This window comes from Rasamsonia byssochlamydoides (genome assembly GCF_041956645.1).
Source record: "Rasamsonia byssochlamydoides strain NRRL 3658 unplaced genomic scaffold VTN77scaffold_3, whole genome shotgun sequence".
Lineage (NCBI taxonomy): Eukaryota > Fungi > Ascomycota > Eurotiomycetes > Eurotiales > Trichocomaceae > Rasamsonia > Rasamsonia byssochlamydoides.
The window spans coordinates 430289-456888 of NW_027192386.1; the positions used below are offsets into that span (position 1 = coordinate 430289).

The window sequence follows — 26600 nt, forward strand, 5'->3', positions numbered from 1 at the left end:
TCCTGACGATCGCGTCTCCTCCAGATCCCACAGCCTTTAGGCGCCCTTGATTGTTGCCCAAGAGCCAAAATCAGAAACCCCCTTCCCCCGCCACCGCGACCCGTGTGCGAGAGAGCGAGCGAAACTTCTGAGCCATCGCCCCATTCCCACTTCCCATCCATCAGAAAATCGCAAGAGCCGCAAGACACTCCTCGTCTGTCATCGCTGCCGGGTGATTTCGACCTTTTCCATCGGGTTTTTCACCAACTCGCCGGCGCCGTTTTTTTCTCCCCATTTGGTCGTGTCGCCAGCGTCATCCCAGCTCGCGGAAAGCCTTTCCATCACCCAGATCGAGCTTGATTCTAGAGATAGGCCCTCTCCACCTCGCCAGATCCTCTCTCCCCATCGGGAACACAGTTTCCAGAGCTTGGTACTTGGGGCCTGACTGGCCTATTCGTCCAACGCTCTCCATCCAGCTTACCGGGAGCTTTTCTTTTCTCCTTGGTGAGTTCCCATCCCTTCGTCAGATCCTTCACATCACGAAACGCGTCGAGAACCGCGTCCCCTTCCCACGCCCACCCAAGAAAAAAAATAAAAAAAAAGAAAAACAACAATAAAAATAAAATTCCTGTTATCAACAGATATCTCAGAATTTGGTTTCATTTTGCTAACGAATTTTTTTCCCCTTTTCTTCTCTCAGTTCTAGGCACCGGCATTTGTTATTAGCCTTTGACAAAGCGACACAACCAAGGGCCTACCGGAAGCATCTCTTCCGCCTTTCGTTTCTTTCTCTCCCCCTCTTCTCCTTCCGCCGCCGATCCTTCTTCACTCCTCCCTTCACTCCGTTTCTTGTGAGCGGCGGCAAGTCATGGCTGACCAGGGTGAGGTCGATTTGGACTCTATTATCGATAGACTGCTGGAAGTGAGGGGTAGCCGACCCGGAAAGCAGGTCCAGCTGCTGGAGTCGGAGATTCGCCATCTGTGCACCAAGGCCAGGGAAATCTTCATCTCGCAACCGATATTACTGGAGTTGGAAGCGCCGATCAAGGTATGCCATCTCACCTCTTCCATCGTCGCGGTGGTGATGACGGATAGGTACTGATTCATCCAGATATGTGGCGATATTCATGGCCAGTACTACGATCTGTTGCGTCTTTTCGAATACGGCGGCTTCCCTCCAGAGGCAAATTACTTGTTCTTGGGAGACTATGTCGACCGCGGCAAACAGTCGCTGGAAACTATCTGCCTGTTGCTCGCCTACAAGATCAAGTATCCGGAGAACTTCTTCATCCTCCGTGGTAACCACGAGTGCGCGTCGATCAATCGTATCTATGGCTTCTACGACGAGTGCAAGCGGAGGTACAACATCAAGCTATGGAAGACGTTTACCGACTGCTTCAACTGCCTGCCCATTGCCGCGATTATTGATGAGAAGATCTTTACGATGCACGGGGGCTTGAGTCCCGACTTGAACTCGATGGAGCAGATCCGCCGCGTGATGCGACCTACTGATGTAAGTCCGGTTTTTTTCCTTCCTGAAGGGCATTGGATTGGGAAAGGAGGGTTTGAGAATGAAGATAATCTATAATTTCCTCAGAGCTTCGTGAAGCTCAAGGCTTAATCCGCTGACTACGACAGATTCCCGACTGCGGCCTGCTTTGCGACCTTCTCTGGTCCGATCCCGACAAAGATATCACCGGCTGGAGCGAGAACGATCGCGGAGTATCGTTTACATTCGGACCCGACGTCGTATCGCGCTTCCTCCAGAAGCACGATATGGATCTCATCTGCCGTGCACACCAAGTCGTAGAAGACGGGTACGAGTTCTTCTCGAAACGACAACTTGTGACGCTTTTCAGTGCGCCGAACTATTGCGGTGAATTCGACAACGCCGGAGCAATGATGAGCGTTGATGAGAGCTTGCTCTGTTCATTCCAGGTAAGCCCGCTTTCTCTTTCTCGCTATTTTTTTTCTTTTCTCTTCTAGCTGCTGACATGGGATTTTTCAATTCGAAGATCTTGAAACCAGCCGAAAAGAAACAAAAGTACGTCAACGGGGGCATAAGCACTGGCAGACCCATCACTCCTCCGCGCAAACAGAAAAAGAAGTAAAGAAATCATACGAGCTTTTCCATGTGCAGCAGGTTCGGACGGAGATAAAAGTTATCCAACATCGGGAACCCTACGACAAGGCCAGGCCTCAGCCTGACGCCTCCGCCAGATTTTTTCGCGCCGTCGACACGCACGCCATCGGCCATCCGCAGTCAACTAGTTTATTGCCACGTCGCGTAACCCATGTTTTAACTTCTCTTCCCTTTTTTATTCTTCTTCTTCGCTCCCATTGAGCTGTGCCGAGTTTATTTTATCAGTGTTCCGGAACGGGGGGTTCGAGGTATTTCCCTGCCTGTGTTTGTTTTTATTTCAAGGGCAGAGAGTAGGGGTTGTTTTATTTATTTTAAGGTTTAGCATTTTCCAGGTTTCTTGAGTTTGTGTGAAGGAAGGGCGAAAGGGCCAGGGCTGTTAAGTTAACAAGGTCGAAGGTCAAAGTCGAGGGCGAAGGCGAACGAACCTTTTTAAAGACGGACGGAAAGAAACAAGAACAAGAAACAAGAAACAAGAAACAAGAACGAGCTATAGCCTATGTGTCTGTTAATTCAATCCAATCAACACGCGCGCGCACACAAACGAACACACACCGGTTTTCTTTTTTTTTTTTTTAGTTCATTCATCTCTCTACTACTTACTTATCTTGTCAGTATAACGCAGGAGGAGAAAAAAAGACAAAAAATTTTTGACCACAACAGAAGCGAGAGTATTATTCTGCTATGCCGTTACCGTCCATGCAAGATTCAAGACTATATATACCAAGTCGTCTTCCCCCACAACCGTCTTCCTAAAAAAAAAAAAAACGAAAAATCTATACAAAAACAAACTATACGAAAGTTTTCATCCCTTCTTTTTTCGACGACCATGTTTCTTCTCTCACGGAGACTAGACTAGACTAGACAGACAGACAGGGAGATAGACATGCCATTGCTGTTTGTTTTGTTGTTGCTGCTTTTTTCTCTCTCTGGTCCTACCCTACCTACTTACTTATCTGCCTACAATACATACCTACCCACGCACTCACTCATACTCACCGTCCCAGTAATGTCCATCTGTCTGTCAGTATCCCCCCCAATCCCCCAGCTTCTCTCCCTTGTCCCCTTTTTTTTTTAATTTTTTTAACTCGTCTTTTCTCACCAGCTATCCCACCCTGTTGTCCTGTACTAGTCAATTATTTATTTATTTTTTTTACGGTATGGCTCGAACGAAATGACTTTCGTTTTGCTTGCTCTCTCTCTCTCTCTCTCTCTCTGGTGTGGTGGTGGTTCGATAAAGTACAAGAAGGTCTAGAGAATTAATTGACCGGTCGATCGATCGATCAATCAATCAGGCACTCATCTGGATGGATAATGGGACATGGAAATAAATAGGGAAAAAAAAACGTGGTTTTCATTCATTTTCAAGAACGGTAATTAATATTCATTATTGGATTTTTTTTTGGCCGCCTCCTTAGCTAAGCTTGCAAAGCAATTAAATCACAATTCATATACAGAGAGAGAGGGGGGGGAGAAAGAAAAAGAAAATTGATTTCGTTTTAGAAACGAATCCAGTACGTCCCGGGAGTCACGGGACATGTTCAGCCAAAATTTTTGAACAAGGACATGAACAGGAACAGGAATACTTTACTACTTTACTGTAGATTCAGTTGGTAGACACTCGACAGACAGGGCAGCGAAATGAAATGAAATGAAAATGGATTAAGCAATCAATCAATCAACACGACACGACACGACGGACAAGACTAGACAAGGCTCTTAAGAGGATCGAAGGTTGAGGAGGAGAATATGGAAGAGGTAGAGGTGTTCTAGTTAATAGATATAAGCAATGACCTCTGGTATACATCTAGCGGGGGAGAGAGAAGGAAAACATAATATAGTTGTTGTTAACAAGGTGGTTGTGGTTATTGTCAAGATAGTACCAGTATCAGTCAGTCTCTTTTCGTCATTATTTATCATCATATGATTGATCACTTTAGACGTATTGCGACAGCCATCTGATACCCTCACCGTAACCTGCAATAACGTCAGTCAGTTTCAAGTACAGACAGACTATCTTCAAATGTATTTCATACCCTGCCTCATCACAACACTGCACATAAACAACTCAATCGGCCGGATGCCCTCCAGCGGAACCTTGCCCTTGCCCGTCGTCTGCCACAAGCCCAGGTGATTCCGGAGCTCGTCCTCGCTGACCGCGTCGGGGTGGTCGATCTTGTTGCCCAGAATCAGGAAGGGAACCTTGGCCAATTCCTCCATGGCCAAGAGGGCGTCTAGCTCCGCCTTGGACTCCGCGAACCGCTCGTGGTCCTTGGCGTCGACAAGGAAGACGATACCGCTGACCTCGGGGAAGTAGTCCTTCCAGAGACGGCGAGCTAACAGAAGATCGGATCAGCATCATCGAACGCAGGATGCAGCATGTCGCCTACCTTGCTGGTGACCACCGAGGTCGAAGGTCGTAAACCGGTTGTTACCAATCACCAGTTCCTCCGAAGCTGTATTGATGCGATTCCTGTCAGTAAGACGTTCAGATCGGAATAATAGTGTTGAATCCAGCCTGTCGACCATGCAGAAGGCTGGTCCGTAAGCAGGGGGATGAGAAGAGGCGTACTCGGATGTGCAGTAGGTTGCAGGATTGCTACTCGGTCATTCTGTACGAGGTAGACAAGTCAGTCTCCAGTCTTTAACAATATCTTCATGTTGGATGATGATGATCCTTTCGGGCCCCCGGTGCGGATTGTCGCGTGCTGCTACGCTCACCGCAACAACGGCGGCGATCCTGTCGCAAGCCACCTTGACCAAGACCAGAAATTCTCTCCCATCATCATTTCCGCAAAGAGAACCAACACTCACCTTCAGCATGTGTAGCAAGGTCGTCTTTCCTGCGTTGTCCAGACCGAGGAAGAGGAGTTTGGCATGCTTGTTGAGCAGGCCCAGGGAGGCCAGGAGGTCGTAGACTACATTCCAGACACGTCAGTTCTCCGATAAAAGAAAATATACATATATATATATTGAAAAGATACGTGGCTAGTAGAGAAGGAGAGAAAAGGGGAAATGTTGAAACGTGACCCTGCAGCAAAAGTTGCTGCTGCGGCTGCTGACGATGATGAGAACAGACACCGAAGAAGTACTTACACCAGTTTATAATCCACATCGTGAAGGTGTTTGAGACCAGAAAGTGAAATTAGAATAGAATAAATTCAACTGGAAGAAGGGAAAAAGAAAAAGAATTGTCAGGCGATGGGATGGCGAGAGGAGCTGGTTGTCGACCGGTCGAGGCGATGGATGATGGTTGGCGAGAAGACAGCTTCGACTTGGGCAACTTGGCCTGTCCCGACTCCCGGACTGCACTAGCCTCCAATCACCCTCTCCCATGCCTGGTCCGAGCAGCGTCAGTGGCAAACTACAAATTCAGCATGACTGCACATTCTCATTCTGACTGAATTCCCGAAATCATGGCATGGCTATAATTGGAAAAATAAAGGGAAATCTGACGCAGCAAGGTCTTTCTGTCTTTCTTCTCACTAACCAGCCCGTATCTACAAGCAAAACAAGGGGTATAGTATACTATATAGTATATACTCCTGTCCCCAAGATCGATACCAACAGAAACTAAAAAGAAAAAGAAAAAACTATAAGAGAGAAAAAAAAACAGATATCGTTTCTCATGAAGAATAAGACAACTAAAAACTAGTACAACAGGCAACTCGCTAGCAGAAACTGCAAGAAGAAGCAAGAAGAAAAAAAATGTATATAACGGCCGCCTGTAAATGCAAGACACATTAATCCTCCCTGGGTACATGGTTCATGCAGGCCGCGAATCACAGCCTCCTTTCCCTTCCAGAGCAGTTCGCAGATCGCTGGATCGCGTTGTGCTGGAAAAAGTAAAACGGGATAGTATGTACAAGAAATGGGGCACAGCAAGACTGCAAGCCCGTTCCCATAAATAAGAAAATAAAGAGGAGGAAGAATGGACTCCCTAAACCGAGAGAACCAACTGCGCGTCTTGGCCGACGCCGTAAGCTTTGAATCTCTCCGCCACCTCCAGGCCCAGCTCCTTCATGCGCTCGGCACCTTTGCCCGGCACGGGACGACGCTCCGCGTGCTCCTTGGCGGCTTTGCGGCAATGCTGGCGCCAGAATTTCTCCTTCCGCTTCTGACGTTTCCGCTCGAGACCCTGGATGATATCAATAGGACCCCGGGTATGCATTTCGCGCGTGCGAGACACCCCGCGTTCCGGAGACCCGGCCAACGAGGGAGCGATGGATGACTGCCGCTCTTTCTCCAGGTCAATAAAGAATGGATTCGGCGTCCGAGGCAGAGACTTGGTTCGGCTGCAGTTGGGTCGCTGAACGGGTCCGGTAATGTTCACACCCGCAGGCTGCGTCGGCCCCTTGACCACAGGCAGTCCCGCATTAGAACCAGACCTGAACTTCGGGGCCGGAGACTTCATGCGTTTGGGGGAATGGTGACCATGCAGCACACGGGGAGCCGGAGAAAGGGGCCGCTTGGGAGACATGCGCGGCGAGGTCCTCCGAGACGAGCCCTTGGGTCTGCTACGCAGAAGCTCGTCCTCGGTCCGGGCCGGGCGTTCGAGGTCTTCGTCATCCTCCTCATCCAGGTCGTCATTGTCTTCTGGGTCCGTGGTCGGGAAACTCGGATCGATATCCTGAGGAACGGGAACATGCTTCAAGCGACGCCGTTCTTCCATGCAGGAGATGTAGGCGGCCTCGAGCGGACGATCCTCGTCCAGAGTGCCACACACAAAGTCGGTGCTATCCGGAAGGTCGGGAGTGGCGGGACGGGGAACCTTCACGGCACGGCGGCCCTTTTCTCGGCGAGCAGGCGCGGGAAGCCACGACTGTGCCTGGTTCAAAGACTCGATGGACGAGTTGGAGTTCCTGCGTTCCGCGGCCAGAGAGATGTTCTCCGCGCTCGTGGCAGCAGTTGTGGTGGAGGGAGTGGAGGGAGCCCAGAATCTGTAGTCGGAGCTGTCATCACTCTCATCGTCCGAATCAGCGAAGCCAGCCTCGTTGTCCGACTCGTTGCCATCGTCCGAAGAGAAATCGTGGACAGTCGAGTCATCTTCCTCCCCAGCTTCCTCGTCCGGGTCCGCCTCGTCGTAGTCTTCTTCTTCCTCCTCCGCCATTGCTTCCGCTTCCGCTTCTTCTCCGAGTTTCCGGATCGCGTTCTCTTTCTTCATGCAGTCATTCAACGTAATTTTGTCTTTAAAGTCGGTCGGCCGGGCCACCCATTCGTCCTCCTCCTCGACCGAACTCGCGAATTCGTGGAACCGTGTTTCCTCAGAAGGGCGAAATCCGCCAAGGCCACTGATGTGGATGCTTCCAGGCTTTTTCGGAGGCTGAGACGGCTGAGGCTCATTGGCGTTTCGAATTTGGGAAGCGACATCTTCAGCTGGAGGCGATCTGAGAGCTGGAGGTGCCGGAGATCCACGAGGTCTGGAACGGGAAGAAGCTCTCCGTCTAATACCATTGGGTGGAGACTTAATCTCGGGCTGACGAGCTGGGCAGGCGAAAGTCAGAGTCGTCTTCCGCTTGGGAGACTCGTCTGTCCCCTTCTGTTGGTTGGTGTCATCCACCCGTCGTCCGCAAGCGAAGCTGATGCAACGCTTGCGGCCCAGATTGGCTTCAACATTCGATTCGCTCGGATCAGCAGGAGGGGTAAGTTTCCGTTGGAGGATCGGAGGGTGCACGCCGCCTAACTGAGAAGGAAGGGGTGGGCTAGGGGCATTGGACGAAATCGGACTCGTAGTTTCGCCGTCACTGGTCAGTTCTGCCGTCGAATGACCGCTGGCATTGCTGTGTGGATAGGAAGGAGGACTGTGTTGGGATCTGTGGTGGTCACGATCGGCCGGGATGAGGTCGGGGCTATTCAACAGGGCACGAGTAAGGAGAGACTCCTTCCGCTCCGGCATCGAAGGAGGTGACTTGAAGTAGAACTGGCCATCTTCACCCCGAGGATGAGGAATGGCCACGGTGTCAGGAGAAAGGAGGTGAGAATCAGGAGGCTCGTCCACATCCTCGACGATGTCGGTCTCCTGGCCAGCAGGCAAGTTCGACGTATTCGAAGATAGCAGCATCTTGAAGAAGTTGTGTAGGGCGGGTACCCGGTTCCTCTCCCGGTTCTGGAGATGAGCCATGGGGATGAAGTAGTCGTCAAGGTCGAATGAAAGGGTGAAGGAATATAGCGAAGATGTGGTGGTGGAGAGGATGTTCGATAACTCCCAGAACGGCGACAAGAACCCCAGCAGGCTCCGTCGTCAAAGATTGGAACGGTCGAGGGAAATGCTGAATCGACTCAAAAGTTGACGCAGGCTATCCGACCGCACCGATGGGAGGGTAGGAAGAAGGGTGTCCCGTGCAGGACGCAGATTGTCATAATATCGAGGGCATCATCTTGACTGGCGAGTGATGTAGTGACCGAGTTGTCAGTAGAAGAGAGAAAGGTTAGAGGGACAGGTCAGCAAATATGAAGGAGGACCAGTCAAGAAGAAAGAGGAGGAAGCAAGAGATAGGTGGGATATTTGATCGAGAGGAGACGCGTGGGCACGACGAGGTGGATGGAAAACGAAACGAAATAATGAGATGGAGAACAGAAGAGAGTGATGTGCTGCGGGTAATTCTCTCTTGTATGGGGCGGCGCCGTCCGTCGCCACTGCAGGCTAGTTGACCCTGCGCGCACACCGGAACCCTCTTTTCACCGGCCAGTGACCGGCCGGGCAATTAGACAGGCGGCGGTGGAGCCCACGCTTCGACTCGTCGCGGCCGAGCTGTGGTTCCTGCGGCTTTTTTTTTGTCGGTGGACTTGTGGCACTGTGGCAGAGGTTGAAAGTGAGGCAGATGAGCAGCAGAGGTCTGACGATGTGGGATCCTCTTCGCTGCCAATACGGAGGACTGCTGATGGGGAAATGCGCAGAGTGCCGTTTGCAGCCAGCAGTCCTAGTGAGGTCAGTGGCTGCAAGTGGAAGCAGGAAAACAAAAGAAGAATCAACCAGAAATACGACCGACAGGATGGAAGAATCAAGAATATTAATATCTGACTCTTCTAGAAGGAGGTGACGATGAGGCTGCTGCTGCTGAGGATGAGGCTGTACGGAGTGGCACTCTTCAGCCAAAGAAGGACGGGGTCTCAGCCTGTGACTGTATCATTACGCTGTAAGCACGTGACTGCCATTGTTGCTGGTGTCATGTTCGGGGATGGCCCGGTCGGCAGGCCGTCATCGGCGGAAAATTACAAAATAAATTACAACGGCCCAGCTAGGCCAAGGAGGGGGGAATGCGCCCCGGATTCGACGGCGATCAGGGATAGGCGCTTGACGCGCTTTGTTCACAGTCCTCGTGCCAGTACGCAGTAGTGGAAGGCGAGGAGCAGATGATTCCATCCATCCTCCATCTTCCATACTGGTTGAAGTACACTAAGACAAATGCAACCCCTCTACAGGAAATGCATTGCATCTGTTTTCCTATTTTCTTCTTGGTTACTCTGCGCCGAGTTCGGACTCAATGATGCACAGTAATGCGGGCCACAGCGCCAACTCTGCAGTTCTCTACAGTTTGCACCTTGAGCGGGGGCAAAAATTAGGTACAGATACGACTTAGGTATGTATGTAGTGCCAATAAGATACTGTGCGATTATTATTTGTCTACAATTGTTCGTACCCGTAATGATGATGGATGGGACCTCAGCCGCTGCTCCGTCCCAAGCAAGTCAAGCCTGAATCTTACACAATTTGATGGTGCCAACAAAACCTCGAACCGAAGGAACATAAAATTATGGAAAAGCGGTCAAAGAAAGCTAAATGGGACGGCTCATCCGTCGTCAGCGAACAACCTCAGCTCGTCAGGCTGAGTCGACTCCATGCTGGTCATCTCGATCGACAGACGTCTCCACGTCATCGCCCGGCCAGAAATTAGAATTTGATTTCGAGAATCCCTCCGACTCGGGAAGCAGATCGCATGAAAGTCGCCAGTCAGTCCGATTCACAATACAAAAAATGGCGTGCAGCTCTGCGCACTGATCAGAACGTTAAATGTAAAAACGGGCAAGGATCGGTCTGCGCGGTTGCCGTTTTGGAACTGCAGAGGGTTAATTCGAGGGCTGGTTAGATTGCACATTACCCACTTGGGCAGGTTGGCCCAGGAATAGGATGGAAATCAGGATGCGCACGGTCCATGGCCGATACACATGTTGTGCATTAATTACTGGTCGAGTCCGATTAGCGCTGTGATTGCTTCAGCAATCCAGTGGGGGATTGGAACGGGGTCCACCGTCCCTGGATAATTTCTCGATCCAAGAATCGCTGAGAGAAAAGAAAAAAAAGAAAAAAAAAGCAAAGAGAAAAAAGAAAACAAACCCAACAAATCGTGTTCGTCGCCCTGTGGCACTTTTACTCTCAACGGTTCAGTAGCCGAGACAACCGAGGCAGCCAAGCCAAGCCAAGCCAGCCAAATGCACAGATATCAATCTATATCACCGCGAGCTCCATCGCAAGCAAAACAGAGCAACATACTACGATTAACAGATCCAGAGGGATCCTCATCGTCGTACGTGGACGACGATGAGACGAGCCGTCCGGAGCACCGGAGCAACCGGCCGTGTTTTTTAGATGTTGACCTTTTGAGCCATCTGCATCGCGCGGCGTGGAGATTAATTCGATCTTTTTATCGTCTATGAGGGATTTTTCCCTTCCAGTCAGCACACGCACCCTCTCGTGGCGTATCCCGTATGGGGTAAGTCCATCCGCCCGCCATCCCAGATTCCCCACAGAGAACAACCACCAGGCTCGCTTATCTCGATGAACTATTAACTGGCTGATTGTTTATTATTCTTCTCCATCCAACGGCTTCATTCGTTGCACGGTATCACCAGATCGGGTGACAAGAGAGAGGTTTCCAGATCAATATTCTTTCTCTATATACTCCGTACTTCGTAGAGAGGCGACAATCACAGCCACTGGGACTCGATCGATATAAGCAATAATCATGCTGATGTTTCTGACCGGCAGAGAACAGTGTTTGAAGGAATCAGTTTTGACAGATGATGGATGAGTTGTTTTCCCCATCAGGCAGGCACTATCGCGACCTCGGAGTCCGTCCGTCCAACCAACCAACCAACCACAACCACCTGCGTCCTATTCGACAGGATGATAGTCACCCCGCAATACGGAGGATGATAATCCAGCCGGCGCTGTGTTGATCTCAGGACTACTACGGAGTAGGCAACGAAGAGAACGGTGTTTATTCCCTAAGGAGATAAGAAGATCGTCCCATCTTGCGTTATCCATGCAGGTAGGTACGCCATAGTCGAGTAAGTTAGTTAGGTAAGTAGACTAGATATCTATCTAGTCAAGTCAAGTGAACAAAAATGGAGATAGGTAGGTAGACTAAGTTTGGTAAGTAGAGTAGTGATCTATCTGAGTTGAGTTAGTCGAGTGAGCAAAAGCCGAGATCGACACTCGCCATCCTGCATCCAAGGCAAAAATAGTATTCAGCAGTGTCTCGTCCAGAAGGTGACGATCAACGGGCAAGTCCCCGCCACATGACCCCTCTTCTGATATCAGTGTGTAGGACGATCGATTATCAAGGACAAGGACGATCCCTGTGCACGGATACGTATGTACTCCGTATTCCTCGGAGAAATCTGATAGAAGAGCGAACTACTGTAGGGAAACAATGCTCGATTAAAGGGTTGATTGTCGTCATTGCCAGTGTGACGCAAAGCAATACAGTCCGCGTGGCATCCATATGGCTGCTGCTGGCATGACAATAATAATGATAATAATAATACTATCATCATTTTATCCTATTATTCAGTTGACTATGATCTTCTTGACGTTCTTGGCACATATATGCAGCATATACGCATGCTATCCTTCCCTAATTACAGCAGGTAATCAGCTACAGACATACAGATATAGAGTAGGTACAGTACAGTACAGTCATCATTTTTCCTTTTTTGTCTCTTGCCTTTCTTCGCCTTGTTTCAGGATCATCACGGATCCACGGATATCACTGTCGGAGTATTATTCCCCAGACAAGGATGAAACACAAGGCTGTCTGAGGTCAGGTCTCTTGTCTCTGTCTCGGGAAGTAAGATGATGTCATTGGCGTCCCACCCCTGTAGACCCCCCTGTACATAGCATACAGTACAGTAGTAAAGATAGGAACATGACAATGGTGACATGCCTCTTTCTACTGAGTACATTGGAAGCAGGGTATTAGTTTTAAAAAAAAATGCTTATAATATAGTTAATTACTCCGGTATCAATACTGGACTCGGACTGAGCTGATAAAAATATATAAATGGAAAATAATGATACTCGTCTCATCTGTTTATCCTTCACTCGTATCACACTTCCAATAATAGTAAATATGACGCACAATATCATATGATATAACAGAACGGTAGAAGAAAAGCTAAAAAAAGAAAAGAAGCAGAAGCAGAAGCAGAGGCAGATGACGCTGACAAGAGAGAAGTTCTACTACTCTACTACTATTCTGTACCTTTCTGTACCCTTCTTGTATATCTCATGTGACACATTCCTGTTATCTGTAAATAGAACATGACATTGCATGTCATCTCTATTCTAATTATTATTCTATAATTAGTTATAATCAAGCAGTGCCATCATTTACTTGGTCAGCAGCCAGCTCCTGTCAGCGCCTAGGAGTCGAGTCCTAGGTTGTAGGTAGTAATCTCACCCGTAATACCCGAGACAAAAGGACCTTTTAAGGAGATGGAAACTGATCCGCCACTTTGGCTTTTTGGGATTATAATCCACCTATATTTTTTTTTCTTATCTTCTTGATTTCTTCTAATCTATTCTAATCATTGTGTTTTTCCCCCTCTCTTCTCTGTCATGGGTACTAAGAGTTCTAGTTTGAAAATTCAATCGTTTTATCCTTTGTCGACAAATACAATGCATGAATAGTATAATAATATATAATGGTGGAAGAAAGGCTGAAAAAAAAAAAGCTGACTTTCACAAGAATTTCTTCTACTCCTTACTCTTCTATACCATTCCCTTCCTTCCTTAATAAGCTGGGTTGAGCTGCAATGATTACCTACCAGGTGGGTATCTATCTATCTATATACGTATGTCTCATGTGACACATTAACGTGGCTGTGACTTGGAGTTGACTTGACAGGACATGACATGACATCGGTGGCAGTCAGTGGCTCCCTTGCATGATGATATCATGTCATCTCTATCCCAGTCATCTGTTATCGTGTGTTCTATAATTAATCTCCATAATAATAGTAATCAATGCCATCATTTCAAATGGTCAGCTAGTAGTTGGGGAGTATGCAGGCAGGCAGGCAGGCAGCAGGCAGCTCTGTTCTGTACTGTATACCGATCACTTGACCTTCTTGACTTGATTTACGTCAGACGTAGAGTAAGATTCGACTCTAGCAGATCGACAACTCAGGATGCTTGCTACCTAGGAATCTTGTGCAGCTGTAAACTATAAACTAGTGAAGTATCGTTCTGGGGAAAAAAAGGAAGCAAAAAAGAGAGAGGGGGGTGTAGTGGTTATTATATAGAAATTGGCTATTTACTGGAACGTTTTATATTTGTATATCTACCTCCTGTAGCCGAACCAGCAGAGAATGGAAGTTGTTTTATTTTATATAGCACCTTTAACAACTAAGTATTATACCTAAGTATCTAATAAGGTTTTCATAGATTATTAAATTATATATTTTACTACCTACTAATTTTAAGAAGTAGTCTACCAATTTTAGTTTATATGTTGCCAATATTGTATTACCCTTGGTGAGGTGGAATTTGCCTTTCTCTTCTAGTATCTAGGAAGGCAGTAATATAGCATTATTTACTATAGGAGAACGAATCAGGTCAAGGTAAATGGACCTACCGCAGTGCCAGGAGCAGATGCCTTTTCTCACAAAGCTACCTTATGGATAGATATGCCTAGTGTAAAGCCCTAAAACATAGAAGCTACTGCTAGGTAATGCATCTGATCTTGGCTTTTCTCTCACTCCACGTTACGGCCTTTCGACATCCCCGGCAACCCCAACCAAACACACAGAATCGCTCCCAACAGCACCAGTATAAAAGGCTGCAGGACCTGCACTCCCTTCGCCTGTGCGAGAGCACCCACAGCAAAAGGGAAGACTGCCGCGCCTGCCCCGCCCAACGCCGCAGCGAAGCCGATCGAGGAGACATGGAGATGTCTTGGGAGGAGTTTGGTCGCGGCGACCACGGCCGCGGGGAACATGGGCCCGAGGAAGAAGCCTTGCAGGGCGATGGCGACGGTGGAAACGTAGAATTGAGGGACCAGCCAGAAGATGAGTTCGAGGGCCATGGCGAGGGGGAGGTAGATCTGCATGAACAGATAAGATCAGCGTGGGAATGAATAAGGTATTTTCCATTCCCAAGATCGTTGCGTTTCCCTTCCTTCCTCCCTTGGAGAGAGTGCGACTAACTGAAATGGCAAGCTTCTCGCCAATCCTAGGCGTGATAAATCCCAGGACCACCCGTCCGACGGTTATGCCTATCCAGAACCCTGTCGCCGTTATACCACTAGCAAAGGGCGCGCCTTCACGCACGCGGATCATAAACGTCACAATCCACCCTCCCAGGGCGACCTCGACGCCGACATACCCCAGAAGAAATGCGGCACAGAGCCAGGTGACTCGGGAGGCTTCCTGCGAGAAGAGAGCCTCCTTCATGTGGCTCTCCTTGCTGCGATTCGTGCTTCGAGCGTTGGTCGTTCGGAACTCATGGCCATTCGCCTTCCAGAACGATGCTATTGAAGCAACCAGTTCGATGGCGGAGCCTCCGATCTGAGAATGTCAGTACGGCCATCATTCCGGAGAAAGAAAGACATAAAGCTACGTGCCATAATATAATAAAAACAATACCAAGGCAAATTCGCCTTCGTGATCAGCGCCGTCGCGATGAGGGGACTCAACGTCGCTCCTAGACCATAAAACCCATGCAGAAACCCCAGGAGCTCATTTGCATTGGCCAGATTCGCAACCCAGGCATTCCACGCCGAATCCGCCAATCCGTTCCCCACCCCGGCAAAGACGAATGAGACCACCAGGACAGGGTAAGGAGGGTGGATGGCGTTGATGATGTACGAGGCGACGTGGAAGCCGGGGCTCAGCCAGGCGATGCCTCGCTGGCCGAGACGCATGTGGATGATATTGTTGAAGAGTGCCGCAGACGCATACCCGACCAGCGGCGACAGGAAGACCAGCGACACGATCGTGTAGCTGAGATTGTAATACGATTCGAGCTGTCACAGTTAGGGCAGGCTCAAACGGTGCACACCAGTAGATTAGGTATATACATATGGTATCAAAGCCTGGACGACGTTAGACTTGAAATAAATCAGGAGATGAAAGTAGAGCGCACCCCGTAAGCAGCATCGTTGGCTCCCATGATAACAAAGCTCCAAAAGGTTGCAAACGTTCGAGGGATATTGCGAGCTGGAGCATTCCATTTCTCCAAGGCATGGGCGACTACTCCCGTTGGCGGTCCTTCTTCTTCTTCCCCAAGACCAAGTGTCTGGCCAGTCTCATTGGCGTGATCATCATGGTCCTCGTTGCTGCCAGCTGAATACTCCGGTATCCTCTTGGTCGATTTGGATTGCAAAGGGCCTTCAAGCTCGATAACGCAAGTAGATGAGCCAGTGGCATCTCGACTGGATGCCATCTTTGATTGATATTGCTGAGTTTGAAGCCACCAATTTGTCAAATTCAATCTGTATTCTGCTGCAACGTAGCCATTGAGCAGACAGCTGAAATGGATACTCTCGATCACGCACAAAGATGCTCCTATAAATGAAAATTGTACGTTTGTGCGATTGATTCAGCGCATCTCGAGTGTGTTCGCTTGGCGTGAGCTAACCCAGTTGATCTAAGTTGTTAATGTACTGACGTGTTGGTGCTTATCATGAAGCGAGGACCCCGCATGAAATGCCATTGGCAGTCAACAGCATATCCGGGGCGAATCTCGTCTCCATTTTAGGAAAAAATCATGACTTTGCTGGGTGATTGTAGTGAGATGTTGGGACTTTACTCTGGACTTGTTTGGGAGCGAATTGAAACATGGCAGCAACACTAGCAGTGATACTTACGCTTACCGATCGAGGGAAAACAAAGGTTAGATACAGAAATAGCGAAAGAAATATTAGTTCTTGAGTCTCATAAAGAGCGATCCTATGGTACACAAACATCCCTAAACTCCAATAATTAAAAATGCAATGACAATGTCCTGAACCCATCCAGTATGTCCCCAACCAACCAGTTACTCCTACACCATGCATGTCCTGATTCGCCATATCACCAAATCCAAAAGAAATTCCAGGAACGAAAGAATAAACGAACGAAAGCAAAATTGCTAATCGTACAAGAAGAACCCGAATTGCGCTTCGGGAACAAGGCGATGTCACTGCATATGCAAGTCTCACAGTGAGAGCCAAAGATCGCCATTTCTGCAAGTCTCGTCAATTTCCCCTGCAGGGGCATCGAATGTGACTCCTTTTTCCTGCTTCTGTTTTCGAATTATGTCAGCGCTGCTGCCAACATACTGCTTTGTCTGCGCCTGCTTTGCTGGACGTTGGACTTTCGACGTTGGGATTCTATTCTTTCCAGTCTGGGCTTTGATGGATCTATTCGCAGTTTTTCTTGCTCTCCGTGCCTTCTGTTCTCTCCACCAATTCACGATCACGGCTTTGGCCCACAAGATGCGATCTCTCGTATGCACCACAGCCGCACATTGCGAGGCAACTTTCTTCGCGAGTATACGGTGACGCAGAGTTCGACGCGCCAATGTGCGTCGCCATGCTGACTGCACAATGAGTGCGGCCCGAGTGCGCTTCGAGGCGGAGAGGAGGCGAGAGCAGAGGAAGGCGAGAGCACCGAGAATGAAGTCGCGATCGAAGATGCGGGATGCAGAATTGGAAGGAGAAACGAGAGATGCTATCGAATACGGTCAGTTCATGCCTTTGTAATAGACATATACTAGGCCGCCAACTTACCAAACTGTGAGCTGCACCCCAACGCCCGCAGGCGCATCTCCAAGGTAAGACGTGTGGTTTGAGATCGTCCACTTGACGCCATCTCCGTCTGTTCTCCTCGGACGGAGGCATCTTTGTTGCATCTCGCTCCGATAATGTAACCCTCGTATTCTTCTATAATGCTCTCAAAGATCTTGCCATCCGCGAAACTGGTGGTGAAGTTCTCAAGACGTAGACCTTTCAGTTGAGCGAGGGCAGAGGCCCATTTTTTGAGCAAGAACGCGTATGGCCCGTCCTCATCCTCTAGACTATCCTCATCTTCAGAGGACTCTTCTTCATGTTCTTTGGATCGAGAGGAAATCTTTCGTTGAAGCCGTGCAATCTCCTTTCTCACGTCGTCCCAGTCCACCAGCCCTGCAAGACCCCATTTCCCAACCAGACCCCATAACAAGGCAATGGTCTTTTCACGATATCCATCTACAATGTCTTCGGGCCGGACATCCTGTGCAATGATTCCGATGCCTTTAACCCCCCGCAACGCACTCAGCGCGATCTGGACATTAAACAGCTTGGTGGCTCGGCCTGAACAAGGGAATTTCAAGTGCTGTGACAGTGGCCAATCAGTTTCTCCCTGTTTCAGAGGAAGAACTTCCCCTGTAGGCATGTTCAAAGTGGTTGACGCATCCAAATCGTCTTGAAAGCACGAAGCAGAAGGATAAAGCAGCAATTCCACCAATCTGGTCAGTAGAACACCGTCGCGCAAATCCACAGCAAGGTTCTTGATTTGGAATTCATACTCCTGCAGCGGATGCTGCTTGTAGGAGACTTGACAATCCAGATGACTCAGGGGTCGCGTAATATCCCCGACAGAAGGGAGCAGCTGATTGCCCAGAGCCTGAAGAGCCTCAGCAGATGACTTGTAACGCGATGAAGGAACAAAAAGACACCGTGGCAGTGAACTTTGAGGAGAGAGCCGGCCTTTGTCGAGGAGGACGATCATCAAGATACTTCGAAGGATCGTTCGTCGATATCCCCAACCGGCAACGCTAGTTTCTTCTGTCTTCCACTCAGTTGTCCCGTGCTCCCTATCCTCATTGCGGATAAGAAAAGTGTCTAGAAATGCTTCCAGCGTCCGTTTAAGCATCTTCTGTTGTTTGAGCTGTTCATCCAGTGACACACTGCCACTGCGCGATACCCGCAAGGGATTAGATATCCTGCGGCCAATCACTGTTTCCGCCGCAGCCCTCAGGGCATGCAAGTCATATGTTTCCACCCAGAAATTCAAGAAGGCCCGTTTGAGGCCAAGGTCTTCACCGAGTCTGTTTCCTCGAGCGAGCACGTCTTTGGGGACCGCCAAGGCACCATATAAAAGAGACGCATGCAGTCGCTTGTAGAGCAAAACGAAAGAATTATCTTGATAAATTCCAAGTAGTTCATGCCTAAGCACCTCTGGGTCTCGGACATCCAACTTGCCACATGCAGAGTCGAAGAGACCGTTGACCAACTGGGTGATCACGACCTCCTGGTGAGAAAGCCAATTGTCTTCGTACATGATCGGGTTCGAGATATCATCAGTAAGTAAAGGATACTTCTGATCAATATTCAAGTTAGGAATCTTGGGAATAGAAAGTTTCGTAGGAGCATTTCCCACGCTTGAATTGGCAGAGACGACTTGGGAGCCTGAGCTGCTGGAACCGCGAGGGACATCCTTGGAAACTGCCTTGGGCCTCACAGTACTCCCTTTCGCATCTTTTTTCAGCGATGTCATACTTGCACTTTTAGACTTGACACCTGACAGCATTGTTTCCAACGATCTCTGACCAATGCCCTTTGATACAGACCCTGAAGGAGGATTTTTGCGACTGGAGAGAGCCGTTTTGGCTTTTGACACATTCGTTGGCATGCTCTTTTTCGATATGCTCTTTGCCGGAACTTCAAAAACTGGGAATGCTCCCTTATCATCTTTGCTCTTGTCGCCGGTCAGAAGATACCCAGGTGGTATATTTTCCTTTCCCCCATTCTTGCCAGCGACATCTTGACTTATCGTCGATTCTTGCGCAAGCTTGGATTTCTGCTGTAGCGGTGCTCGTCGAGGTGCGGTCGCGAGGGATGTTCTTGCTTGCCGCTTTGCCGCGATACGGGCCTCCAGACTGTTTATCGGGACAGTTTCATCTGAACCTGAGGTATTGATCGCGTTGGGATCGGATTTCAAAGGACTGAAAAGGTCCATGAAAACAGTAGGAACAGTGGTATCCTCTGAGGGAATGTATATCGTCCGCCGCCGGATGTCCTTCTTCAAGTTATCTTCTCCTGATTCCTTAGCTTTCCCCTCTTTCTCCTGCATCATTAACGAGTTGTTTTCATCCTTTGTCGTGATATTGTCCTTGGTCGGTCTGGAGCTGGGCCGTCGGTCTTTTGTGGGTGCTTCATGAGGCGATTTAACGGCAAAGCTGACTCTGGGACGCTGAAATCGCTGCGCTGGCTGAGCAAGCATTGTTGATTTTCCCTCTATTGTCTTTCTTTTCGACCCGCTATTTAGTCTTGGATTTCCATCCGCCGCCGTTGCGACATGCGGCGTTGCATCTTCATGGATCCTGAACGAAGCCCCTTTCCCGGCTCGTCGAGGCTTCGTTGCTGTGAGAAGGGGAGCGCGTATTTCCGTAGTGAATTCGATTGCAGCTGTGTCATCAAAATCATCGAAACTGCTATCCCACAGATCTGCTAACGCGTGATTTTCTTCGCTGCTTCGTCCTGATCTTGGTAATCGCGCCGGGCACGGACTCTCAGCTTGGTGAATTCGGTTCATGATCGTGTCCGAACGGTGCAACCATAGATTGGTTGCCTTAGTGCTCCATCAAACAAACCCTTAGCAATATTCTTCTATCACGATTTTCTCGTAAAGTGATTAAAAAGGATATAAAAACACTGCTATACAGATTTTGAAGCGGGCCTCTGAATTCAATCCTTCAAGGATGGAGGCTACTTTAAGCCTACTTTGCAGCTTTGAAAGTCGAGTCCAGAGCGTGACAACCGATAATAATCTGTAGAGCGTGAAGAGCCGCTGTTTACCTCAAGGCCCGTTGCCAGCGCAACGCGTCTGGGGCAGGAACGGCCCCGCCAACGCGGACGCGGTTAGTGCGGAACAAATCAGCTAAACTATCCCTGGAATAACGATCATGTCAGGTTAGAGGATAGTTATCTCATTATTCTAGCACTTCAAGCACGAATACTGGAACCTGTCAATGGATAGCTGTTTCGTGCTCGATTTAACCATGAACAAGTCTACTTCTAGAAACCCCAGCCGTCTTTAAGAGAAGTTGAGTAGATAACTTGCTGCTAATCAGGGACTGTTCTTTCATGACCTAGTTGTCCAAGACTTCAACAAGTATTCTGGGAGATCAAATTGAAGCTTATCTGCAGAGATCACCAGGGCCAAGAAGTAGTCAGCTTCGAGACCTCGTAACCAGCTAGGAACTGTCCAAAGTCTCATCAAGTATCCTGCATTCATCATCGCTGGAACATGACATTGTTTTTGGAAGCTCAGATCAGTACACATAAATCAGAACACTGAATATGCTTGCATAGAGAGCTGATCTGGACTCTGTTAGATCTTCCAATCATGACCGGAAATTTACAGACTCCCCATCATCTCACTGGTACTCGATGAAAAGGGCTCATATTCTCCGATCCCACCAAAGGATGACATGCAGGAGCAAGGATGGCTGTGACCACAAAAGTGCTGAAGAAACGTTGACGCAAGGGCTCACAGCATTACTGAAGCTTATCCCAAAGGAGTGTTGCAATTATTCCGAGAACAGGTGAATGTATCGAGACCAGCGTGTGACCGACCAAAGTAGCGGCCACAAGTTCACAACGGGTTGAAAGCAAGGAAGTCGATCTCGCATGCGATCGATGAGTCCTCAGTCGATAGTCTGCCAGGGATTGCAGGTCTGGTGCGGCATGACACAAAGGTCGTGTGCTCCTCCGTGTCTACTTCGTAATTAACGGTTTATTAATAGCGGAGAGATCGATTAAGGGGCCGGGCGGCTATTACGGCGCCGTTTATTCGTTGCCGCACGTGGCTACACAAGGCAAAAGCGAATGAAACAGACACAGCCCCCAAGGCAATAATAGATTTAGAAGGCTCCTAAGATCGAAAAGGGGCCATCTTTATCTTCGGTGACTCTGTCTTGGGGGATCTCGTCTTCTGAGGACCAGGTCACTGCGTCTCGTGCTTCAGGGTAATTGGTGAGTGATCCTGACCCATGAGGGACCGTGGAATGCTAACTCCGGGATTGCCTCCCCAGGACCCAAGCCACCAGCTCTTGTCACCAGATCTTCACCAGATCTCTACGAGCAATAGACTGATGGTAGCCATTGTTTTGCCGCTTTATCCTTGTCCATTCAGCCCTATCTTCTCCCGACAACCCATGCGATTCTTACTATGCAACACTGCGGCGAGGAAGTGACGTGACATCTCTGCGGTAATCCAAAAGAACGATATACCCATGCCCGCCGGTGATGGAATCTCTGGTTTATAAAGACTCGCCTCTGGCGGACTATCTTGAAGGTGGTTTACATTACATACAAGAGGACGACGCTAGCTAAGACAGGAGTGCTGACGCTGTCGAACGGCGTAGGTGAAGGCGAACGGGATCAGGATTGGCCGCTGCAGGTCGATAGTCAGGAAGAACTGCCAAGTCCTCCCCCCAACTACGCCCCACGAGGGGCATCTACATTCCAAGAGCGTATCCGGAAGAAACTGCCGGCACCGTTGGAAATCAATTCCCTGCGGAGATCAGGTACTCTGGGCAAGATCCGCGATGCATGCTCGGTAGGGAACTTGATGCTGTATATGCTTGCAAGGTTGACTTCTCTGACGGGAATCGGTTGTTAGGTCGCTGTCAGCTCCCGGATCGGGCAAAGTGACAACGAGAGGTTTTTGGAACAATTTGGCTACGTTATCGTCGCTTCCCAACTTCTGAACGAACATAATGCGCCCTCCTACTCCTCCGCCACGGATGTCCTAGCGAACGCCCAGGTCAAGGAGCCACCATCTTTTTCAGCAACATTTGGCCTGCAGGGGGCCGTTGTCACTGCTGCCACCTCATTCTCGATTGTATGGTTAATCCACTGGGGTCGATCGCGGAACGGGCCAGGGCTCAATCCACGAAGAGTGGTAGTCCTCCTGATCCTGTTACCTCTCATCGGAGTCATCTTTTATGCCTTCGCAAGACGCCAGTGGCTCAAATTTGTCAGACATCAAGCGGTTCAAGCGGCATCTTTATTCATTGGCAACGCGCAGAGTTTTGATTCCGCTGCTTCGGCATCAGTGGTGTTCATTCAAGAAGTGGAACTTGTTTCAAGAGGCTATAGGATGTCAGTCTACCTCCTTTTTGTTGTCCAAATACTTGATTAACTTGCAAACAGAAGCACGCCTCTGCCTCCTATCAGCCGCTTGGAAGAGAGTACCTCTCAAATCCGCCGATGCCTGAGACTACGTCGTACCGTCTCTGAATGTCTATCCACTCTCCTAGAACGATATGTTCAAGCGCAACACACCATCCGCTTGCTTGCAGATACCGCTAATCTCGAGAAATACTACGACATCTACGAGATATCCACGGAGGAGCTCCGTGAGGCTGAATCTGCAGTGGCTGAGCGAGGGACGGAGGATCAATATTCATTACGCTCGCTTCGCACGCTCTTTGGAAAGCTTTATACGGTGAGGAAGAGCATCCTGTGCTGCCTGTTGGCTCTCAGTGCGGATGGTAGTGGTTCAGACATCACAACCTGGAGCACTGCCGTTGAAGAAATGCGGGATCTCGCTGCCGTCACGGGTGATAACATCAAGAAGATCACGAATATCTTGAGCGAACAAGATCGTAAGTGCCTTGGCCCTTGTGATGTGGATGTGGCTGACTTTCTCAGGCGAGGTTATTCCTCCATCACCATTGCCATCTGCGTCACCAGGGAAGAACGCTTTCCGTGCACAATTCCGAAGACTTAACTCACTGTCTCAAGGGATTCGTGCCCTTCATGCAAAGATGCATGTGATACGAGAGGAATCGGATGCTCTTGAACGGGCTGGAAATGAACAAGAGCTCGGGGCTACGCTAATGGCGCAATATGAGTCCATCGGAGCGGACATTCGAGGATTGTTGCAGGAATGGGAGGCCGGCAAGTCCGCGCTAATGAGCAGCCTCGAGCAGCCTGGAGGATCAGATCGTCTCTCACGCGCATCAAGCGAGTTCAGGTCGCCTTCGTCCCCTGCTTTCAGTGGTGATACCGCGGTGGACGAGAGCCCGACCGCCGCTCTGAGAGTCTTGAATGGCGAGAGCCAGCCTCCTTTGAATCCAGATGATGAGATAGATGAGGAAGAGATATTTGAGGCCGTTGTCCTCCCTAGAAAGCGGCATTCGATGATGACCCGGGAAGAGCGTATCGCACGGGTTAAAGAGGAGCGAGCCAGACAAGCTGCAGCACGAGAGAGAGCCGACGCGAATACCAACATGTTGAGAGAGCTCGAAACGGTCATCAAACACCGTCCCCGAGCAAACAAGACGCCGAGAATTACGAGCATCTGATGCATCCTTCGCGGGTGGACTCGATATCTCGCTGTCCATATCCGTCAATCTGATGATGATTACTGAGAAGTCATCACGGATATCTCCTGCGTCAACAATCTGATACCCGATCCGATGTCTGTCTATATTTATCAGCATATGTGTGTATATAAGCGGGCGTTATGGGACTGATTCTTGGGCGTACAATTTGTGAGGGTGCACCAATTTGGAACAACTTGGGAACAATTTCTGCTGTACATTGCTTCGATGTCATTCTTCTGGGAGTTTTCAGTGGTCCTAACTTATTGACTGTATTATTACAAGGCATATATGGCCATTACTTTCTTTTTCATTTCATTTCATTTCATTTCATTTCTTTTTTCTCTTTTCCTTCTTTTCTTTTCCTTCTTTTCCTTTCTTTCATTTCTTTCTTTTTCTTTTTCTTTTTTTTTAACAAGATTAGGAATTTGAAATCTTTCAACACATTAACCTGCAACGCTTCCTATTAAGAGAGACTTGCCAATCCTAAAACAGTGGTGATAGCAATTGCTACGACTACAGAGATTCCGGGTCTCTCATTACCTGCGGTATGTCTCTGACTCAGTAAAGAACTGGGGGGTTCATTGTCGCAATCCACCAGCTTTGTCTCCTTGGTGCTGTGGCTTGCAGTTCCTAGGCAGGTACGGACTACGGAGTACGCCGTACTTAGGGGGAAAGCTGCGCTAAGCCAGAGATGGTTTCATAGATACGCGAAACGCGTGCTTCCCCACCATACGCGCCCCTCGGTCGTTTTCTCCCTCGAAGGCAGACACGACCACACAGTTAATTGTCCTTTCTTCTTCCTGCACAAATCAAGTCCACTCCAAAAAGAGCCATTCTCCTCTAATCACTACATTCATCTGCCTAGGCCCGGCATTCTCTGGGTGACTGGACGAATTTAATTTCCCTTCCTCTCCCTCCCGACACTCTTTTCTTCGTTTTCCGAGCATACGCACATCAAGAGTGAGACTTCGAAACCACACCTCTGTCTTTGGACATGTCTAACTTGGTTTCATAGTGTTGGAAGCACGGCTAGAGCAAGCCAGTCTCCTTAAACGGGTATGCAACCTCATATCGCAGCGACGTGGGCGAACTTACTGACAGTCATTGTTCTCCGTCACAGGTCGTCGATGCGATCAAGGACCTCGTGCAGGATTGCAATTTCGACTGCAATGACTCGGGAATTGCCTTGCAGGCCATGGATAACTCCCATGTTGCTCTCGTGTCGATGATTCTGAAGGCCGAAGGTTTCTCTCCATACCGCTGCGACCGTAACCTCGCGCTGGGTATCAACCTGGTCTCCCTGACCAAGGTCCTTCGTGCAGCCCAGAATGAAGATATCTTGACTTTGAAAGCCGACGATTCGCCTGACGTGGTGAATCTCACGTTCGAGAGCGCTGAGACGGATCGAATCAGCGAGTATGACATTAAGCTCATGGATATCGACCAGGAGCATCTGGCCATTCCCGAGACTGAGTACTCCGCCACTGTTGAGATGCCATCTGCAGAGTTTCAGCGGATCTGCAGAGATCTGAATGCTCTGTCCGAGTCTGGTCCGTATCTTCCAATCGATAAATACCTTTGCTGCGCGCTTTACACTGACTCTGGTTGCATCAATACAGTTGTGATCGAAGCGACCAAAGATGGAATCAAGTTCTCCTGCCAGGGTGATATTGGCAGTGGCTCTGTGACTGTCCGCCAACACACGAATGTCGAGAAGCCTGAGCAAAATGTTTCGATCCAGCTTTCCGAGCCTGTGGCTCTTACCTTCTCTCTCAAATACCTCGTCAACTTCTGCAAAGCTACCAGTCTGTCTAGCAAGGTCCAACTGTGCCTCTCCCAGGAGGTGCCTCTGCGAGTTGAGTACCCCTTGGGCAGTGGTTACTTGAGATTCTTCCTCGCTCCAAAGGTATGTCTTATATGTCTCTCTTATCGCATTCCGATCATTCCCGTAACTGACATGACCTCTCTGTTATAGATCGGAGAAGAGGAGTAAAGGGAAAGGAGCGTATAGTCGACGATACTAAGACGATTTACCATCGTTCATTTCAACCACAGAGGCAAAAAGTGGTTTTGGTGTACTGGAGAGGAAACAACTTCTATAACTTCGATGGGCGGGGTCGCAGAATTTTCTTTTTATGGGCATACTAATGGAATTCTTAGAGAACGATATGAAATGATTATTAACCTATATTGTAGCACAGTATGTCACACAGGAGTAATCTTTCAGAACCACAACTGTCGATTCCATTTCCACTGTTATAGCTGCATAATACACTCCAAATGAATTGACCACCGTAATGTGCCACCCGACGCATTAAGTATTAACCACAACATTTGCTCTCAGCCATGACGCCGAGAAAACCATCTAATTTGTTGAAGACCCATCTGCTAGTTCCATTGTTCCTCAACCCCGGAAACCAGGTACACCCCTAAAAGAGAACAGGCCAAAATCTCTCGGCAGCAAGTTTTTCTGAATTAGCAGTATCCCCCACAGGTACATTCTTTCCAGTCACGCAAAGGACAGCAGTCCAATCAAGAGGGGTGGCAAACTCACATAAGAAAAAAGAGGTGAAGCGTCGCCCCCGACAGAATAATCGGAATCGAATGATACCGTCCTCCAGACCGCAAAAAGAGCCTGGAGGAGAAGGCATGCTGCGTATTGCACTAAAGTGTCATGCAAGCGTGCGCTTGCACACACAATCTTCGCGACGGCTCTCCCAGGGGGAAACCGAAACGTCTGGTAAGACGAATCGCCCCGATGTTTCTGATGCCAATCGCGGGCGCTACCTATCGCGCCGGACCCTCACGGGCAGTACCGGCTCTTCATTTCTGCCGAAGCAGAGATGAAGAGCGGGTTGCTGGTGTGGTTGAAGATTCCTCCGAATTTCTCATTTGCATGTT

At 49.0% G+C, this 26600-nt stretch overlaps 6 protein-coding genes across 6 annotated transcripts; 2 read left to right on the forward strand and 4 right to left on the reverse strand.

The window, feature by feature from the left end:
- Positions 1-847: 847 nt before the first annotated feature.
- On the forward strand, positions 848-2138 carry VTN77DRAFT_4219 (uncharacterized protein; the record flags this gene model as incomplete). Its single annotated transcript, XM_069420254.1, has 5 exons — positions 848-1027; positions 1091-1492; positions 1618-1917; positions 1995-2023; positions 2123-2138. 5 exons carry the CDS (start codon positions 848-850, stop codon positions 2136-2138), a joined length of 927 nt encoding a protein of 308 aa, XP_069281890.1.
- A 1917-nt stretch (positions 2139-4055) lies between these two features.
- On the reverse strand, positions 4056-5234 carry VTN77DRAFT_4220 (uncharacterized protein; the record flags this gene model as incomplete). Its single annotated transcript, XM_069420256.1, has 6 exons — positions 4056-4096; positions 4156-4455; positions 4510-4575; positions 4692-4731; positions 4934-5037; positions 5216-5234. 6 exons carry the CDS (start codon positions 5232-5234, stop codon positions 4056-4058), a joined length of 570 nt encoding a protein of 189 aa, XP_069281891.1.
- Positions 5235-6059: 825 nt separating this feature from the next.
- On the reverse strand, positions 6060-8240 carry VTN77DRAFT_4221 (uncharacterized protein; the record flags this gene model as incomplete). The annotated part of the gene is made up of 1 exon (XM_069420257.1): positions 6060-8240. One exon carries the CDS (start codon positions 8238-8240, stop codon positions 6060-6062), a length of 2181 nt encoding a protein of 726 aa, XP_069281892.1.
- A 5867-nt stretch (positions 8241-14107) lies between these two features.
- On the reverse strand, positions 14108-15264 carry VTN77DRAFT_4222 (uncharacterized protein; the record flags this gene model as incomplete). Its single annotated transcript, XM_069420258.1, has 2 exons — positions 14108-14908; positions 14965-15264. 2 exons carry the CDS (start codon positions 15262-15264, stop codon positions 14108-14110), a joined length of 1101 nt encoding a protein of 366 aa, XP_069281893.1.
- Positions 15265-16538: 1274 nt separating this feature from the next.
- Positions 16539-19585, reverse strand: VTN77DRAFT_4223 (uncharacterized protein; the record flags this gene model as incomplete). The annotated part of the gene is made up of 2 exons (XM_069420259.1): positions 16539-17053; positions 17113-19585. 2 exons carry the CDS (start codon positions 19583-19585, stop codon positions 16539-16541), a joined length of 2988 nt encoding a protein of 995 aa, XP_069281894.1.
- A 2027-nt stretch (positions 19586-21612) lies between these two features.
- Positions 21613-25692, forward strand: VTN77DRAFT_4224 (uncharacterized protein; the record flags this gene model as incomplete). The annotated part of the gene is made up of 9 exons (XM_069420260.1): positions 21613-21661; positions 21732-21925; positions 21989-22470; positions 22522-22976; positions 23023-23637; positions 24715-24755; positions 24820-25249; positions 25319-25605; positions 25675-25692. 9 exons carry the CDS (start codon positions 21613-21615, stop codon positions 25690-25692), a joined length of 2571 nt encoding a protein of 856 aa, XP_069281895.1.
- Between the last annotated feature and the right edge of the window lie 908 nt (positions 25693-26600).